Here is a 19798-nt window from a genome sequence, read left to right as displayed (position 1 = left end):
TTCTGTTCCATTAGAAACACAAGGCAAGGTTTAATGGTTGTCAAACAGACTACAAAGGCTGCAGGGAAAGACATTTCATTTCCAAGGGGATTACAAAGATCAGAGGGTATAAGAGTAAAGTTAAATTAAAAAAATATTTGAGTTCATCTCTTTAAAATGATTTGCAGTGTGAGTAACTCACGGGGCAAAAGCTACTGGCGAGCTGGAAGGTCACTTTGCGGGATGGCAATGACATATGCTGTTCAGACTAGGATTCAACAGGGGAGGATGGACAAGACATTTCCGGCATGCAGGCTGCACCATTACCAAGAGAGGATCTGGGCTGCAACTAGAACCAGCCTTACTGAGATACAGGGTCAGTAGGGGATGTGTTATTTCCTTACATTCCCTCATTAGAGGCCAAGACCCAATTTATTCCCTCTTTATGCTGGGCTCAGTCCTGCCGTACCCCTCCTGATTAACTCAGTAGCAAGAACAGATGGAAGCAGGCAACTGGAAACGTGGCTGCTGTGCAAAATGTCTACTGCAGTGCTGAGCTGTGCCAGAGCCGCACTGGAGGAAGGGAGTGGCGGGCAGAGTGCCACACGCATTGCATCACATGTCTTTTGGCAGCTTAATATCCCCCACCCCCAGTACGATAATCATTCCTTCCTGGAACAGGGTTTGAGATGCTCCTTATGGTAGGAAGATGCTTGTTCGTGTGGCTAGCAGTAGCTTGGATGTTTTCTATGCATTGGCTCCAATGAAATGGAACAGGCTGAAATGACAGGGCAAGGAGCATTCCTCAAAATATCCGGGGAAGGAAAACAATCTCTCTGTAGGCTGCTGTTGGAACCTAGCAGCTCAGGATGTGTGGGGCCCTTCTCCCAGCCACATCAGAGGCTGTAGCAGTTTCTATCCCATTTTAACAGTGAAGTAAGAGTCAGAACATTAAGATTAACCATTTCATTATTCAACAGGTTACACCTAGTGTGCAGCCATCATGCAACCCCTAAGACAGTCCAGCAAACAGAAGGGTAGTGAGAACGTTCACAGGAAAACCCTCCAGCCCACACAGACAGGAAAGGGCTCTTCTCAGCCACTGTCACCTTTCTTTTATTTAGCGACAGATAGAGAACTTGGGATGGTGAACACAGCTTTTGTGCAGTTCCACGTTGACCAGGGCAAATGGACTTGTTCTCTCCTAGGTCAGAGCAATCCCTTTCATTTCCACCCTGTGAGGATTGGTGCAAAGGAGGACTCCTGTTTAGGGTCACTTTCAGGTTCTGGATCCTAAAATGGATGTTTTAGCTCACACAATGAATCAGGCCAAGGCAGCATGCTTGGGAAACAGCTTCAGACATACAGGAGCCTACCTCCTCCCAGAAACACAAGAGTCTAGGAATCAAGAAATTTAAAAAAAAAAAAAAAAGAAAAAATGAAGGAACTATATTAAGTTACACTTAGATTGTCATCATCTTCCCTCCCCCTGCAGCAAGGGGCCGGGGGATGATAGTTTGCCACAGGCTGTCCTCCGCTACTTTGGTCATTCCAATTTTACAGTAGTGACCATCACCTCCAAAAAAGGAAATAAGGACACGATGGCACAGTGGACACCAAGTCTGTGTAACAGACTAAGTTTCCTGTAGGAGAGCAGTTATATTGCAATTTCATGAGAGAGGACAATACATGGAGGTCAGAGGTTAGAACACAAGAAGCTTCACAAAGCAGCCACGTTCAATCTTGCTACACTTTCTGTGGAGACAAGATGGGCACAGAACAATTAAAAAAACAAACAATGCAGGGGTGCCTCAGACTAAATAACTAACCAAGCTGAGATATAACAGACAAGGCTAACCCTGTATCAGTTGCACATACAAGGCAAAGGAAGGGAGTGAATTCTGGGTTAAATATGTACAACAGCAAGTTGTTTGGTACTCAAGAGGTGTTAAATGGAATGTCCATCACTGAAACTCAAGCAGAGAGTGGAAACAAACTGGACACAGAAAACCGTGCTGAAAAGAGCTATTTTACATCATTTAACCAGGAGCAGATTTGCCAATGACCTGGGTAAGATCCTAGGCCAACAGAGCACTGTTGCCTAATCTGGGTAGAGTTCCTTCCAGGAGTCCTTAAAAATAAGGACTTAGGGTGACCTTTCTAGAAAGGAAAGTTTGGATCACTCTTCACTATCAGAGGGTACAGAGTTTAAACTCCAGAAATACTGCAGACATGGTTTCATACAGCTATGCAGAAGAAAAACAACTTCTGTGGAGTCATCTGAAAGCACAGTATATTGGATAGTCTCCTAAGAAATGAAACTGGTACAAGACATTTTGATACCAGACAGTAGAGAACACTGTACATCTTCAAGTCAACACCTTCATCTTCCATACACAGGAGAAATCAAAGAGAGGACAGGGATGGAAAATCCTCAGTCCGTTTGCTCGGGCAAACCCAATAAAGATTTAGGGGTTTATGCGGCCCTCTGTGCCTGCTAAACTCCCGATACTGTTACAGTGAGTTGTGCTTCTCCAGGCTGAGTGGAGATCCTAAAGAATTACTTGACTCTCCACCAGGTACATTTTTTGATTCATTTGCTCTTTACAGTAGCAAGTGAACAGCAACAAATACATTAGAATCAGGTATATTTTTAAGCAACATGGCATACAGCTTGACCACATAGCTCTGCCAGTGTACCTCAACTCAGTCCTAACCTGCAACATCCCTTGTTACTCCATTGCTGGGTCTCGTCTGTCTGCCAAATTGTTTCAAGCTCTGGCAAGTTTATACTTACACAAAGATGTTATGTGAAGCAATATAAAAAAACTATTCCATCCACTTAGTACTTGGCAGAGGAAAGAATACCCAGTCAGCTTCCATTTTCATATTGCTCTCAGATTTAACTAACAGTGGATGGGCACACTCCGACCTCTGGGAAGGCTGGATTGTTTCCTATGCGGCATTCCAGGGCACAGTGACTTGAGTATGGGTGTTTAGCCTGCACATGCTTATTCCTCAAGGTCACTTGCTTTCTGTGCAGAAGGCAGGATGCTCCCCTCTCAAATCCAACATTCAGGACAGCTGTTTACCCCAGTGATCTAGAGATTAGCTCCATGCAGGCCCAGACACCCTTAGCACAACATGCATGTCTCTACTCCCTTGAACAGAGCAACAGCGACCTAGCGCATAACTATGTCCTGGAGCCTGGAGAACACTGCAGGCACTGGAACACAGTGACAGGGTTATAGCACCTGATAGTAGCCAAACCAAGAACTGTTACCAACACCAACACCTCCCTGCCAGAGGAAAAGTGCTGCGGATACTCCCAACTGCTGCACTGAGCTGAGGGTATGATGGCAGCTTTACACTCCACCTGTCCCCAGTCTCTTTTTCTGCCCTACGGGAACTAGCGTTTCAGCCAGATACTACCACCAACCAGGCAGTCGTTGAGGTGGGACTTGAGCTAACTCAGTGGACTTTGCTTAAATCACCTCTCCGGGTGTTGATGTCAGTAAAGAACAGAGGGAGCATCAAACCCACTGCACAGGGGATGCACGACTTCCTGCAGTAGTTACCCAAACATTTCTTACCAAATTATGCTTTTAAAAAGTTCTCTTCAGGAGCAAATCTCTCCTCATTTTCATATTCTCAGGCATATCTGTATTCTGACTGTTTGACGCAAGGAGACTTCCATCAAGCTCAAGTATCACATGCTAGGACTGGAAGTCTTCACCAGGCATACCTGCACATCAAACAGGAGGGCACACGGGCAGGTAACATTATGGACAGTCCTGATTTAGGCGTATATTCTATCCCTGGTGCACATGTACAGATCAGAGGGATGACACACCCTACTTGCAAATGTAAACAGGGAGGCAACAAATGGAAGCCTTAAGACTCTTGGACAGTAATGGAGGAGCTTCCATTTACAGGACTGCAATATAGGGAGAAGAGGGGAAGGCAGATTCAAGAAGCGTCACCTCCTCATGTCCAAGAAGCTGGTAGCTCAATAACCTCAAGCCTCACTAGAGAGCGAGCTCTGATTTCGAGCACAGCGGACAATCTATTCTCTTTGGAAGCCACCAGAAACATTATGATGTCAAAATACAGCAGCCATTGAAGATGCAGTGAGGCAGGCACCATGGGTCCGATTTAAAAAAGAATTATGACCCATGACAACTCTTGAAACTATACAACCACGATACCGATATGCGAGCCAGCCATCCATACAGCCTGAAAAGCATTTTCTCCCCTAACCCTCTAGCCACCGGTCAGGTGCTTTGGGACTGGGGGAGAGGTTGCCTGTGCCTGAAGCCCCACATACTGGCCTCTGCTGCAGACAGGACACTCGTCTGGATGGACCAATAAGCTGATCTGGTGCAATAGCAAATCCCACATTCCTAGCTGGACACTTGAAGTTCTATCAAGAAACTGGTTTCTCTCAGTGAGTTATTACACTGAAGAAAAAGGCTGACACAATGTGCAAAACTAAAGGAGGACGTGGACACCCTAACAGGAGTGAATTCCTTCAGACCTTCAAAGTTTGGAGGTGTGGGAAAGAGAAAAAGGGTCCAAGGGGAATCACACTGAAAAGCATATGTGGGGGAGATGAGAACAACCCAATTACACTGATCTTTTTAAAATGCTCCCTCTTGCAGCTCTTGCGCTCTTCCCCAAATAAAGACACACTGTTCAATGGCATGTTGAAAAGACGTGCTCGTCATTCTTAATAAACAACTAGAGTAAGAATACATAAGAGAAACAGGGTGGTATCTTTATATGATACACAAGTGTATGGTACAAGAACTCCATCAGGCACAGGAGCCTCAAGGTTTAAGGCCTCAATGTCAGGCCAAAAAAAAGAAGAGTGTGGTAAAGTTTTTTTTGTTTGTTTTTTTTTTTTTTTTTTTTTTTTACTTTTAACATCTAAAAATGTCACTTAAAGGTCTGAATAGAAATTGTTTTTTAGAAATCATAATTGCAGTTCACTCTCTCCTCCTCCTTCCAGGACAACAGCAAATTAATGTCTGAGCACAAAGGAGAGACACCTGCCTCTCCTTGGCTGGCTGAGCAGGTCCATCCATCATTCTGCGCTCTCCAGGCTGCACATGCTCTGAGGAGGCATCAGAGGCCCCAGCCATCCAGGCCAATCCCATAGCTCATGTTCTGTTTTCTACATCATAAAAAACCAAAGTCAACCAGCAGTTTCAACAGCTCTGAGCTGGCAGAGAAATGCAGCCTCCAATGGGTCTAACAGCTCAGTGTGTTTGGTAGGATACACATTGGGTAGGTTTTCCTTTTAGATTCTTTTAAACAGAAGAAGCCTAAAAGGGCTTCATAACTACACCAATAAAAAACAAAACGTAGGCATCTCCTTTAGTGTAAAAGTCTGTACAATTTATCGTTGCTCGTCATCCCCCCCACCGCACTGCCCCACCCCACCCCTTTCTGAGCTGGGAAGGATGCCTTAGTGCATGGTGCTGGCATTAGCTACAGCAATAGCTTCCTGAATCTCTCGTATCACCAGGATCCGAGTGAGCATCTGCTCCATCTGCTCTCTGCTGATTGGCTGGATGGAATACCAGATCGGGCTGTTAGGGGCTACCACCGGCTCCGGAGTTAAGTAAAATGTATCATTCCGGCCTTTCACACTCTGGGGGCTGAAAGGGGTGGGGTGGGGGGACAAAATCAGAAACAGGCAGGTTAGTAACATGTCCTGGAACAAGTAACATCATCCTATCCATTCTGGGGCTTTAAGAATCCTTACAGTGAATGCTGGGCTGATGAAAGGTGCAAGACTAGGAGAGCTATGGAAGTTTACTTGCAGGACAGATACAATTATGGGCAATGGTAGGATAAGCTTCTCCTACCAATGGGTCCCACCCAGCCCTAGACAGTCCTCCTCTTGGGGAAAGAGGGGAGCTCTGTCTCAATGACTCATTCACCCACTGGACTAAGCCAAGGTTAACAATAAAGGGGCCCCCCAGCTATCACGTGGACCTATATTCACTAGGAAAGATTAAACTCCTTTCACTTGGTACCAAAGGTTACCATTTAGCCTTTTAAGAGTCAGTTTTCTTCTCAAACTCCATTTTCACCCCAGTAAGCTAGTTATGGTGCCGTCCATGAAGGAGGGAAGCATATACAAATGCAGCTACTAAGAGACCTCGCTCTTTCTCATCTCTAATATTCAGAACAAACTTCCATTTTTGCGGCTGCCGCCACCTGGGCCTCGCCAATATCTCATCCAAAGCAGAGGGCACTTCCATCACATGTGCCATCAGTGCACCTGGGGGCTAAGGGGCCACTGCACAAGCTCAAGTGCTCTGATGTCTAATGTCATAAGTAAACCCTGGGATCAACACTTACGACAATTCACACTTCATGATTTAGCCCCTTCAAATATTGAGCAGAACAGGATTTTAGTGATTTTTTTTTTAATGCAGCTTTGGACCAAAGTTTGCCCTCTATTATGGGCACGCACCTCCTATTGAAGGAGTCCCTTATATAGTTAATGTATTTAACATACACACAAACTGTACCGATATTAAGGAGAGAGAAATACTGTCCCGAAGACAAAGTTAGCTATCTTTCTGCAGCTATAAAATGCAGTCTAGGTCCACATTTATGGAAGATAAGCAACCCCATGTGACAGAAGATCTCACCATTTGAAGAGGTAGAAGTCATAGAGCTTTATGGGGCACCGCAGGGGGTTCTCTGGATTCTCAGTCTGCTCTGCATACATGTCATCTGTAACTGCAAACCAACCCCCCCCCGAAAACCACAGTGTGTCAAACTGAGTACAGGAAACTGTTTGTAGTAGAACAATAGTAGATAATAAAATAAGCAATGTCAAGCAGCCTCAATGTTTTCAAATCCTGTCATCCTACAATATCTCATGAGTTACCAGCTGCAGGAAAGGTAAAAGGATTCAGATCGTTGCCCCAAAGCACAGCTCACTTGTTAGCAGCCAGAAACCTCCAGGTATTGCTTTTGGCTATCTGCTTTATCAGCAAGACCCACTCATTAACCCACCATCTAGCTATAACCTTTGAAAGGCAGGAAGTCTGGTTAAATGAAACGCCAGTACCTGAGCCAGTGGAAGCCTGGGTCAACAGGCCATATTCTACCTCTAAACTCCATGAACGTTCCCAGGAGTCAAGGGCTTTCATGGAGAGAAGAGAACAAGGCTCCACTCTTAGTACTCTCTTTGCTCAGAGACCCCTGCATCGCAACAGTGCCTCTGCCTGGGAGAGTTGGACTGGAAACCAATCCCCAAACCGTCTGCTGGGAGGCCTGTGTGCCTCACAGCCACTCAAGCCTAGGTCAGAAGACATCATGTACTCACAGAACACACAGATGTGCTTTATCTCTGATCACTGAGCTACTGGGGGAGGATCTTATTGTCAAAAACATTGATTTCTTGCACCCCACCTGAAGGCACCTGCAAGGCTCTTCATAAAACTAGTACAAACAGACCAGGTCAGTCAATCCCAGACATTCTCAAGAAGGCTTGCTTCTCCTCTCATGTACACTTTACCTTTCTGGCCTGTCTGGTGTATACCAAGTGCCTTCAGATACCGGATACTCGTGCTCTTATCCTTGGGATTGGAAGGGTTCTTCTTGGTCTGCCTCAAGACCTTGGAGAAGGCCAACTTCATGTGCTGGTCTACCGTTTTCAACAGGAAGTACCTGAGCAGCGAGAAGAGGACACAGGACATTTATGGGGCAAACAAAGCCTTACTTAGCCTTTCATCTGACAGTGAAGTGGCAATCTTTACTGTCTATGAGCCAGCCAGGGTTCAAACCAGCATTTGAAAGTCAGGTGGTATTCTGAGCAGTAGAACACAAGAAAAGGCAGATGCAAGTCCAGGTTTCTCTTTGTTAGTTCACTTCCTTGTTTCACTGCATGTAATTTCTTGTATAAAGGGACTGCTCTGGGATTTGCTCCCATGTCCGGTTTCAGAGTAACAGCCGTGTTAGTCTGTATTCACAAAAAGAAAAGGAGTACTTGTGGCACCTTAGAGACTAACCAATTTATTTGAGCATAAGCTTTCGTGAGCTACAGCTCACTTCATCGGATGAAGTGAGCTGTAGCTCACGAAAGCTTATGCTCAAATTGGTTAGTCTCTAAGGTGCCACAAGTACTCCTTTTCTTTTTGCTCCCATGTCCCTAACCATTAAAAAGCAATGACCACATCTTAGTCCAATACAGTTTCCTGTCAGTCCTCTCAAGGATGCTGGAAGTTCCTTGGCTTTTAAATCAACTGCCCCAAATACTTACTTTGTGTTAAAAAACATCAGCGTAGTGAGCAAGGTGGAAGGGGAGTGAGCTCCCAGTTGCTTGCACTCCCACAGCATCTCTTCTGTTACATGGCTGGGGAGGACATAACCTGCAACAATCAGAAGTCAGCATCACCGACCAAGTTACAATATGAACACAAGAGGCACTTTCAGGGATACATACTATAAAAAGAGATTCCTTGGGGAAGGGAAAACAGATTAATTCTCCCATTTCAGAGTTGCTCATTTTTATATCAACCTTTAATCAGCAAGAGTGAGCAAGCTGATGGAATGGAACAAATTGAGCTGTTGGCCTTATGTGCATTCTCAGTCAACGTAGAGTCAAAACACACTATTTGGAGGTGTCCACTCTTTTGATTTTCCCTTGTTCAGAAGAGTAATTCTTCACTCCAAACACTTAGATACACAGCACCACCACAAACAGTATGAACCCCAGAGCTCATGCAATGGCACAGAGAAAAAAGAATAAATCAAACAGGCAGAGGGAAAAAGAGGATCTGAAATCCACCACACTACTTAAGCAGAAGTATTGAACACAAATGTAAAACGGATTGACAGATGATCAGACCAAACTAAGAGCAAGAGGAATAAAAATCTGAAGAAACAGATTTGTTCCCTGAAAATGTGATCCTTTAGTTCTCATGTGAATAGGTGTAATCTTCCCTACTGCAGCAACGGCATAAAGGAACAGACCTTGCATGAACAAGTTGACACTCCCATGTACACAGTGAAGCCCACACACCCCCCGACCCTAATCTGAATGAAGGGTATAATATTCAGAAGTTTTTGGCTGCAACATCTCCAAGGCTCTGCCTAAAAGCACCCACAAATAGATTCCAAAATCCACTAAGCTTCAGAACAAGCCAAGCCTTAGGGCAAATCTCTGGTTTTATCACTTGAAGCTGCTCTAGTTTCTCATCAGTGGCACTCAAAGCAAAATGCATTGCCAATTCAGATCAGATCGCCTGCCTCATGAACACCAGAGGTAAGCCACTAGGAGGTAATATAAGAACATAATAATGGCCAGACTAGGTCAAACCAAAGGTCCATCTAGTCCAGTATCCTGTCTTCCGACAATGGCCAATGCCAGGTGCCCCAGAGGGAATGAACAGAACAGGTAATCATCAAGTGATCCATCCCGTTGCCCATTCCCAGCTTCTGACAAACAGAGGCTAGGGACACCATCCCTGCCCATCCTGGCTAATAGCCATTGATGGACCTATCTTCCATGAACTTACCTAGTTCTTTTTTGAACCCTGTTATAGTCTTGGCCTTCACAACATCCTCTGGCAAGGAGTTCCACAGGTTGACTGTGCGTTGTGTGAAGAAATACTTTCTTGTGTTTGTTTTAAACCTGCCACCTATTAATTTCCTTTGGTGACCCCTAGTTCTTGTGTTATGAGAAGGAGTAAATAACACTTCCTTATTTACCTTCTCCACACCAGTCATGATTTTACAGACCTCTACCATCTCCCCCCCTTAGTTGTTCCTTTTCCAAGCTGAAAAGTCTGAATCTTATTAATCTCTCCTCACATGGAAGCTGTTCCTTACCTCTAATAACTTTGTCACCCTTTTCTGAACATTTTCCAATTCCAATATATTTTTTGAGATGGGGCAACCACATCTGCACGCAGTATTCAAGACACAGGCGTATCAAGAATTTATATATCAGCAATATGGTATTTTCTGTCTTGTCTCTCCCTTTCTTAAATGATTCCTAACATTCTGTTCGCTTTTGACTGCCGCTGCACACTGAGTGGATGTTTTCAGAGAACTATCCACAATGACTCCAAGCTCTCTCTCGAGTGATAACAATTTAGACCCCATCATTTTATATGTATAGTTGGGATTCTGTTTTCCAATGTGCAATATTTTGTATTTATCAACATCGAATTTCATCTGCCATTTATGAATCCATTTCTGCTCAACAACTCATGCATTCCTTAGAAGGGGCATCAACCCCACACTCCCAACATCCGAAAGATTAACCACTTCTCAGAACCCCTTAAAGAGTAAGTTAAATGGTGCACAGAGTCAAGCCTAACTAAACCCCTAAAAAAGAAGTCAGGATGGGAGTCTGGTGCACAAAACCCTCTAAAATATTTGTACTTATTGCAGGCTTTGGAGAACTTCCCTCCCCGCTCAGTGAAAGTTAAGGAATGTTCCTCTGCTCAAGTGTTTCTTCAGATCAGTTTCTAGTCCAGGAGTGGGCAAACTTTTTGGACTGAGGGCCATATCTGTGTATAGAAATTGTATGGTGGGCCATGAATGCTCCCAAAATTGGGGGTTAGGGTTGGGGGGGGGGGGAAGAAGGCTGAGGAGTTGGGGGTGCAGGAGGGTGCTCCGGGCTGGGACCAAGGGGTTTGGAGGGCATCAGGGCTGGGGAAGGGGGTTGGGGCATGGGAGGGGGTCAGGGGCAGGCTCTGGGCGGCGCTTACCTCAAGCTGCTCCCAGAAACAGCAGCATGTCCCTACTCCAGCTTCTATGCGGAGGCACAGCCAGGTGGCTCTGCATGCAGCCCTGCAAGCAGGCTCCGCCCCTGCAGCTCCCATTGGCTGTGGTTTCTGGCCAATGGGAGCTCTGGGGGTGGCACTTGGGGTGGGGGCAGCATGCAAAGCCCCTTGGCTGCCCCTACGCGTAGGAGCCAGAGTGGAGACATGCTGCTGCTTCCGGGAGCCATGTGGAGTGGGGCAAGCCCCAGACTCCACTTCCCAGTGGGAGCTCAAGGGCCAGATTAAAAACATCTGGAAGGCTGGATGTGGCCCTCGGGCCGTAGTTTGCCCATCTCTGTTCTAATCACAGCTTTCAGAAACACGACGACACAAGCAAGCTTAAAGCTCTCTCGAATCCCACCCCTACCCCAGCATGTGAGAGGCCCCTTCCTAAAGCAGAGAAAAGGTGCTTACCAAGAGGGGTGACCCGGGGCTGTACATCCTTGAGAACTTCATGTAACCACTCGGTAAACCGTATATAATAGAGATCTGAGAAAATGTCATCTACTCGTCCGTTTTCAAAGAGATACTGCAAAAGACATTCACAACACAGTCTGATATAATGGCATCAAGCAAACTCTGGCAGAGGACCTCTCTCTTTGGGATGGAATGAGCCCCCTCCCAGGCTCAAGGCCCAGGCACTAGTCAGGCTTATGTATTTCCTGTGTTATTGTAGTCGTCGTTTGCTGGGGAGGTTCCACAGAGTGCACCTTGGAGAGTACAAATACCCCTGTACTGATGACAGTGCACCAGAAAAAAATCAAAAATCAATCAATTACGGCTGCATGAGTGGATAACAAAAAAGAGGAAGAGTCTTAAAAGCAAAGGTGGCTGGCCCTCAGCTATTTACAAAAGGATGAGTTTATTTGAAATTTTACATTTAAATTATTGCCCTGCATGCACTGGGATTGTTTCTTTAGGGTACAAATATCCTCTCACTTTATTGAATAAAAGTGAAATACTGTTGCAAACCCAGATTCTTTCTTCTCTATACCAAGCAATAAGCCTCCATTCACAGTTCAGGCAAGTCAAAGCTGAAACACTGATTTTAAGCAGGACAGACTAGGTCTAAAGCATTACACTCTGCTTGAAAAAACTTTCCCATTAAATTCTCACCACATTATTTCATTCCGTTAATAGCAACTATTTTGTTTTTAATTGCATGCTGGTATCCCTTTAAAAAATCCTCCCTCCAACTGTCCACTCTTAAAGTTGCAAGTTCCATCAAACACAGAAGAGGTTTCCCAAATTCATTCACTATTCCATATATAAAACAAAGCTGGAGAGCTTGAAATTAATAGCAACTGCCACCATCATTCTAGGTCTTACAAAGAGAAAGCTACCTACAAACACTGTCTGATCACAGCATATGCAGTTTTGTTGCGTGCACCCTACATAAAATAAGAAGAAAGAAATAAGAGATCCTACCTTCTGAATACACAGGAAGATATAGTAGAGTACATCTGGATCGTATGGTTCGCCTTCACCATTGCGAGCTTCTCGTGTCATCAAGCATAGCCCATAATTCAACTCAGCCACAGCAGAGGAGATGAGATCTTCCTGGAATCTCAGCAGCTGGCGTCCTGCAAAGCAAAAATGTCATGATGAATTTGCTTAAAAAAAGCAGACTCCATTTTTCAAGCATAATCTTCCATTTCACTACTGTCCACCCCTCCCTCCCAATATGCTCTCCCCACTTCTGAACAGCTCCCATAGCACATCATATGCCCCACCATAAGATCAACAGTGGGAGCAATGGAGACCTTAAGCATTCATAAATCAACTCGGAAGCAGAGAAAGACATTTAGAGAAAACTGACACCAGCACCACTCATTCTACATGAAGATCATCTCCTATATTATCCGCAATGAAACATTTTTCCTTCAGCAATGGGAAAGCCAGAAAAAAAAAATATAACAGCATTTGCTGATTCATTAAGTAGCTGGTGTATGGGGCTATTTTGTTCCTGTAACTCATCCATCTGCGGCCACCAAACTACGTTCCTGAGCTAGTAGCTCAATATGGAACACAAATACTTCTTGGAATGTTTCATGATGCAGCTGGCAAAGAAACCATTCTTAGGCTTGGAAGGATTAGATTTTTATTTGGTAAATGTCGATTTCACTGTACACAGACAAACTAATGAAAAATATTTCCATTGATAATCATTGAAATTTACAGGTAAGCAGCATTTCATACTTTGAGTTTGATTTAAGGATATTATTTGTGTATGCTTTAACGTGATGTTGACAATTTGTGTTTAATGGTTGAAAAGTTATTTTTTTGAATCTCAATGACTACTGTTATTAAATAATTACTGTGCTGTGCCCCCCAGGATTTCTTACAACTGTGAAAGTTAAAAAAATATAAAAATAAATAAAATAAATAAAAATTAGGGAAAAACACTTTACAATAATCAATATTATCCTTTAAAGTTTTATAGATACAGAAGTTCAATTCTGCCAAGCCTAACCATTACACTGTGACAAATTGAACTTGAGATCCCAAACTACAATCACCACTCAAACCAGAAGAGTTTTCCTAACAAAAGAGATGGAACATTGCAGTGGTTCTGCTGAACAGGAAAATGATCCTTGAAATCAGGGTAGAAGGAAGGGTTGAGAGAGATTTGGACCTTCGGAAAACTAGATAGGTAGCTCTAGTCTGAACCAAGTGTAGTCTTGTTTCATTTGCTACCTGATCCCTACTTGAAACCAACTTCTAGTGGTGAAAACCTGGAGTAAAACATACCATGCCAGATAACCCCCTCCCCTGACACTTACTGCCAATAGGGGCTAGCCTGTTCTGAGACTCCTTTTCCAGCTCTGCATTCTTGGTCTGTGCCCAGCTTTTCCACACGTCGAGCCCTTCTTCTGGCTTCAGGGAGTTCGGAAGCAAGAGTTCAGGTGAAGGCTGAGGCTGTGGCTGTGGCTCCACTTCAGCTACCTGAACAGTTTGAGCCTGTGAAAGAAAACCACTTCTAGTCACGTTTCCTTCGAGATGCAACAAGGAAACCAAAACAGGACATTTCTTCTTTGCCTCATTTTTCTTGTCTTGGAGCACCATCTCCTCACTCCCAGTAGTGAATGTTGCCATGATGACTAGCAACTCACTCATATCTCAGTGACAGGCATGGTATATAAACCTAAAAGGAGGACTTTAGTGTCATATCAGTGATCATGCGTGAACAACCCAAAATATTCTGAGCCCCAAGACCAGCTCATTTTCACTTCAGGCAGGTATTTTGAAAAGCCTCCAGTCCATTCCATGTGGGTAGTTTAAACCAGTATTGCAAAATTTTCCAGAAGAAGTGTTCCCAGCCATTCATCCAGATCATAAAGATCATTTATATTTTACTTACGCATGCACACAGAGGCAAATAATTTTCACCAAAGGTAAAGAACTTTACAGGACACAGATCCTCTCAGAGTAATTTTTTCCTCTATTCATGAATAGAATGGGTGAATCTATTGATTTATCAGGTCCTTTTAGCTTCATCACTTTTTCCCTGGTTGACAGGGGACAGTTAGCATAAACAGTGTTTCAAAAACCATTGTATTAGATGTAGAGTTAACAGCAGAACAGCACATGCTGAGGATTGGTTTCAGAAGCCAGGTATTTGGAGCTTTGAGAGAGAAAGGCTGCCCTCTAGTGGGAGACAGTAGCAAGGTGAAGGAGTACTTGTGGCACCTTAGAGACTAACCAATTTATTTGAGCATGAGCTTTCGTGAGCTACAGCTCACTTCATCAGATGCATACCGTGGAAACTGCAGCAGACTTTATATATACACAGAGAATATGAAACAATACCTCCTCCCACCCCACTGTCCTGCTGGTAATAGCTTATCTAAAGTAATCATCAGGTTAGGCCATTTCCAGCACAAATCCAGGTTTTCTCGGTGGCAACACTTTTTTTAAAAAAAAATAAACTTTTCAGTTCTATTCTATCAGAAGGGCATCTTCTCTCACTTTACCAGCTATGTTCTACAGTTGCCAGTAGTCCTCTTCTTTTTGCGGATACAGACTAACACGGCTGCTACTCTGAAACCTGTCTATTTTGAAGCAATTAACACACAAAAACAGTTGCAACACTGTTATAATCCCAGGTGCACAACAGACCACTAGAAAAGCCAGGCTCTAGCTACCTTATAACATACAGGTACATTGTGGTGTCCTGTTGACAGCCTACTCCATCCTTATCCTGAAAGAATAGGATGCTTGTGTCAGTTTCACCTATTTATATGAAGGAGCAGCTAGAGAACAGAGACACCATGCAATCTACATAGGGATATCTACCACCTTTAATATGGTCCCTCTTTAAAAAGGCAGATAATGTGAAAATCTCCATTTCATCTGTCAATTGCCAAGTGTCTCAGAATTGCATATTGTTACCTTATGAATAGGTTTTTTCATATTTAGTGACACTCAAATCACTGATACTAAAATGCCAGGCAATTTCACTAACAATTCAGGATACTGCTTCCAACCTACAGAAAAACTAGCTGCTAATCTATGCATGTATTCTGGAAAACATCACAGCATCTATTGGGAAGTTTAACAAAAACACGGCAAGAGGAGTCTTCCCTTGACAATAGGGCCCCAGAGTCAAAGCTTTGTCACCACAAGCGGCAGACGCTATTTCACAACATGGTGCCCTATGTGCAGTCAGTCACTCCAACCTGTTCATCCAGCACCACCTATGCAAGTTGACCCTTGTTTACAAGCAGTACAGGAAGGGATACACTTAATCCCCTTCTACACTTCCTCCTCCTCATACAGAGCTTTTGTATTTACTTGAACTGAAAGCTAATAGGATTCAGACAAAGCTTTAATTGTTCATTTGATTAAGGGCTGTATTCTCATCTCATTTACCTTGAAAATTTACAAGTGAGGGATTCTTAGCCAATACAGGGCTCCCTTTTCATATCCACTCCCATCAGAGAAGGGAAAGGCAAGTTAAAAGGGGAGCCACATGCACTGGAAGAGTTGCTACAATTAAGATAATAAATTCCTTGATTTGGTATCACCAAAAAAAAAAAATAAAAAAAAATCACTCAAAGTATGTTTGCGGACGTGCTTTCCTTTGGAAGTCTCGTTCTTGTGAAGCTCCACAGAACTATGGTGAATACAATGCAAGGTTTACAAGGGAGAAATCCACAGAATTACCCATCAATGAAAAGCAAGTCTGCTAAAGGCACAAACCCTGTAATAATCTCAGATATGAGTTTTTAGACAGACTGAGTGCATCCCAGTGTCAGCTCTCCTGCATCACCTGCTGTTTACACAACAGCACCTATATTACAGAAAGTGGAGCTAGGGCAGAATCTGAGACCAAGTCCTTTAATTGAAGGGGCTCTGCTTTTACCATCAGGGCAGACATGGATGAAGCTTAACTTGACAAACAAACAACGGTCTTGGGGAAAGAGAGCTCAGGGGCGAGGCACGGCCTCCACATTTGCAGACCGACTTCTTGAATGCTGTCTCCTTGCTCCCCATGAAATGATAAAGTTTTCACTGCCACTTAGTCTAGCAGAAGAAGAGCACTGGCTATCTTCCTGCGAGTACCTCACAATCACTCTCAGTCTGAGGGCTGGCAATCAGGCTGGGGTAAAAAGCAATTTCCACTGCAGTGAACTGATTGACATGCTTCTATTTTTCCTTACTCATGAACAACATACCAGCCCAGCCAGCCAACAGCTAGATGGTTCCGGGGGGGGATATCAATGCTGCAGAAGCAGGTGAATGGGGAGTACAAAGTACTGGGAAAAGCTCTGGGTTCTGAGGAGTTCATTCCACAGCAGTAGCAAGTTAAACTCCTCATGATACTCCTACAGCAGCAAAGGGCATTCAGAAGGACCCACCCTTTCCTTCCCAGTAATAATCTAATCAGATAACTCTACAGGTGGGCCTCAGGACAGGCCCAAAAGGACAGAGGTTTAGTCATCCTGGCAGCTTTATCACCCTTTCTCTAAAATGGAAGACTGAATTCTGACTTGCCTAGAAATTCCTGGCACTAGAGGGGACACACTACTCCCCAGCAGACCAAGAAGGTACAATTAGTAGTAAACAGCCAACATTGCTATTAGGTGTGCTATACCGCTATGCAGAGGAATGCAAAGTAGAAGTAGGGAGGTGTTATTACTCCTGTAGGAGGGGTTAGTCAGACCATTACTGAAACACTGCTTCCAGTTCTTGGGTTCACACTTCCAAAAGATGTCAACAAATAGGACAGAGTTCAGAAGAGAGCTACAAGACTGACTAGAGATCTGGAAAAATCTACCTTACAGGGAGAGGCTAAAGCAGCTCAACCTATTAGTTTCTCCAACAGAAGGTTAAGAGGTGACTTGATCACGGTCTAAAGTAACTACATGGGAGGCTGGGGGAGTTTGGATATCAGAGGCTCTGTAATCTAGCAGATGAAGGCAGAACATCCAATGGCTAGAAGCTGAAGCTAAACAAATTTAGACCAGAAATAAGGCAGGTTTTAATGAGGGTAATTAACCACTAGAACTTACTGAGAGATGTGGTGGGTTCTTTTAAATCAAGACTGGATATCCTTTTAAAAAGATACTCTACCTCAACCAGAAGTTATAGGACTGATGTAGGAATCACTTGGTGAAATTCTATGGCCTGTGTTATGCAGGATGTCAGATAAAGATTAATTAAAATGATCCCTTCTGACCTTAAAACCTATGGGTGAAATCCTAGCTTCACTGCAGTGAGTGGAAAAACTCCTATTTACTTCAATAGAGCCTGGATTTCATCCTATGAAAACCACATAGGCATACGGCTATTAGTCTGATACCTAGCAAGAAGGAAGGGATATTCCCACCACCACGTGCATTATGGAATTAAGGTTGCAGTCAAGTTTAAATTATTTTTTAAATGCTGCTTCCTTGCTTTTGTTACTAGCATCTTAAGTTTTAAAAATCTTCTCTAAAAACATTTATGCTGGTGGATTTTTGGGCATGGGTTTTGCAGTTCAGTTAGTGACGTACTAGTCACTTTCTTGTTCTCGTGGACTACCACAATGTTCAGAGCGGGCATTGTCTGTATGCGTGTAGTAACAGACATTTACATACAAAAGGATTTATGAAATTTAAAAAAGCTAAAACATAAAAATGTTTTTCAAGAGGTTCGGCTCTGAGGCTCCCCTATTTCCCTGTAAAGACAGCAACATTTTTGGCCACTGTGTACACCAAGCACTCTAAAAAAAAGACACTGTTTAAATTAAATTAGTTTCCAGTTCTCATTCGTATGGCGTCTGTATTCCTGCACACCAGGCATTGACTAGAAACAGGGCATGGCACAGAGACAGACTGGTACATCTGATCATCAGTGAGATGTGTTTCATCAGCTGACCAGCCATCAAACCCTCAGCTCTCTGTCAAGTGTCTTGCGCTACTCTGAGCGGAGTGATTCAAAGTGACTGGTGAAGTGACTAGCATCTGGTGTATCACATTAGTTCCACTGCAGTGGGGCTCTAACTATTCCAATAGAGTAACTAGAACAGCTCAGAACATTAACTCAGCACAGGAGAGTACTGAACTATTAAGAATACCTGCTACAAGTATACTGCCTCATTTACACTAGAGGCCAGAACAGCAGTTTCACCTTCTGATTCTTGCCATAATCATGCCCCTGTCCAAAGTGACTGACGTGACACAAATGCACAGCTGGGGACTGGTCAAATGCTCAGCGTCACACATGTAATATTTAGAAGGATCCTATGAAGCACAGGATACCTGACAGACAGCATCTCTCTTCCCACACCATCAACATGTCATTAAAATCAAGGGCAGGCATAACGGGAGCAGTTTTACTCACAGAACAAGTCACTTGGAGCTGCTGCTGCTGCCCCTGCTCTTGGGGTGTGGGCTGCTGTTGCTGCTGCGGGTCCCATATGTGCACCGTCTGAGCTGTATTCTGGTATGTCCCTGCCACGGCCTGCACTGCCACTGGAATGTGGATGTTGCCATTCATGAACTGTGCTGGAAAGAGTGAGTTAGCGATAGTTTGCACCACTTCCTCCTGTGAGTTTTTCACTACAGATGCACCTCCCACCATCTTATCCTTGTCATCTTCCAGCTTCACAGCAGCCAGTGTTGTTGGCGAGCCACTGACGTGGACAGCATTGTAGGCCTCCTGGGGGATGGCGATGTGGGTTATATTTTGCTGCTGAAGGTCACCACGTGGCTGAGCTGAGTAAACAGGGATGGTCCAAGTCTCTCCAGTGGGGCTAGTAATGGTCCCAGTGGCACTGTATAGGTGAGCACTGTCCACTGTTAATAAGTCCGGCCTTAAAGATACATAACTCTGCTGCTGGCCTTGAGGAATGGCCAACACTGTGGCAACTGGCTGCCCTGAAATAGCATATGACACAGTAATAGGCATATCTACTTTACGCTTCTTCACTGGCTGAAGGACACTAGCAGTGCTGATCCGCCGTTCGCCTTCCCGTGGTGAGCCTTGCTGAGAAGGTGGAGGGGACAGTGCCCCAACTGTCTGGATCTGGATCTGCTGGCTACCAGCAATGGCCTGTCCAGAGACAAGCTGGGCCTGGATCTGCTGGTGCTGTATGTGCTCCTCCTGGATCTCAGTGGCCTGGATCTGCTGGGCAGTCTGTACATGCTGCACCTGGATTTGAGCTGCTTGCAGCTGAGATGGGCTAGGGCTCTGAAGAGACTGACTCTGTATTGTCTGGGATGCCTGCTGCTGTGCCTGGCCTTGGATCTGAACTTGGACCTGTATTGGCTGCTCTGAGGCTTGGTGGACAGTGAGCTGGGGAGAGAGCTGCTGGGCAGAGACCTGTTGCGGGGACTGCTGGACCTGGACTTGTACCTGTAACAGCAAAGATTCAATAGTTAGTGCTCATACACAAGAACTTTAGTTCAATGGTGACACCATGAACAGACAATACGGTCTATATTCCAGAGCTCTCTGATTTGCTCAGTTTTGTATTAATTTATTATATAATCCTGGTCAACAAGATCCTAGAGGAAGTATAGGAAAAGATAGAG

The 19798-nt window shown here is 44.3% G+C and overlaps 1 protein-coding gene across 5 annotated transcripts in view; it reads right to left on the bottom strand.

The window, feature by feature from the left end:
- The window catches only part of QRICH1 (glutamine rich 1), a 39596-nt gene continuing 19798 nt past the window's right edge, over positions 1-19798 (bottom strand). For all 5 annotated transcript variants that reach the window (XM_077822794.1, XM_077822796.1, XM_077822793.1 and 2 more), the window contains 8 exons: positions 18606-19619; positions 13562-13739; positions 12207-12361; positions 11193-11307; positions 8267-8375; positions 7523-7674; positions 6648-6738; positions 1-5642 (listed from right to left, as the gene is read on the bottom strand). In XM_077822794.1, the coding sequence (XP_077678920.1) occupies positions 5450-5642; positions 6648-6738; positions 7523-7674; positions 8267-8375; positions 11193-11307; positions 12207-12361; positions 13562-13739; positions 18606-19619 (2007 nt within the window). In that variant the 3' untranslated portion in view covers positions 1-5449. The remainder of the gene's footprint in view (positions 5643-6647; positions 6739-7522; positions 7675-8266; positions 8376-11192; positions 11308-12206; positions 12362-13561; positions 13740-18605; positions 19620-19798) is intronic.

Source organism: Eretmochelys imbricata, chromosome 7, assembly GCF_965152235.1.
Source record: "Eretmochelys imbricata isolate rEreImb1 chromosome 7, rEreImb1.hap1, whole genome shotgun sequence".
Lineage (NCBI taxonomy): Eukaryota > Metazoa > Chordata > Testudines > Cheloniidae > Eretmochelys > Eretmochelys imbricata.
This window is presented reverse-complemented; position numbering and strand designations above follow the sequence as displayed.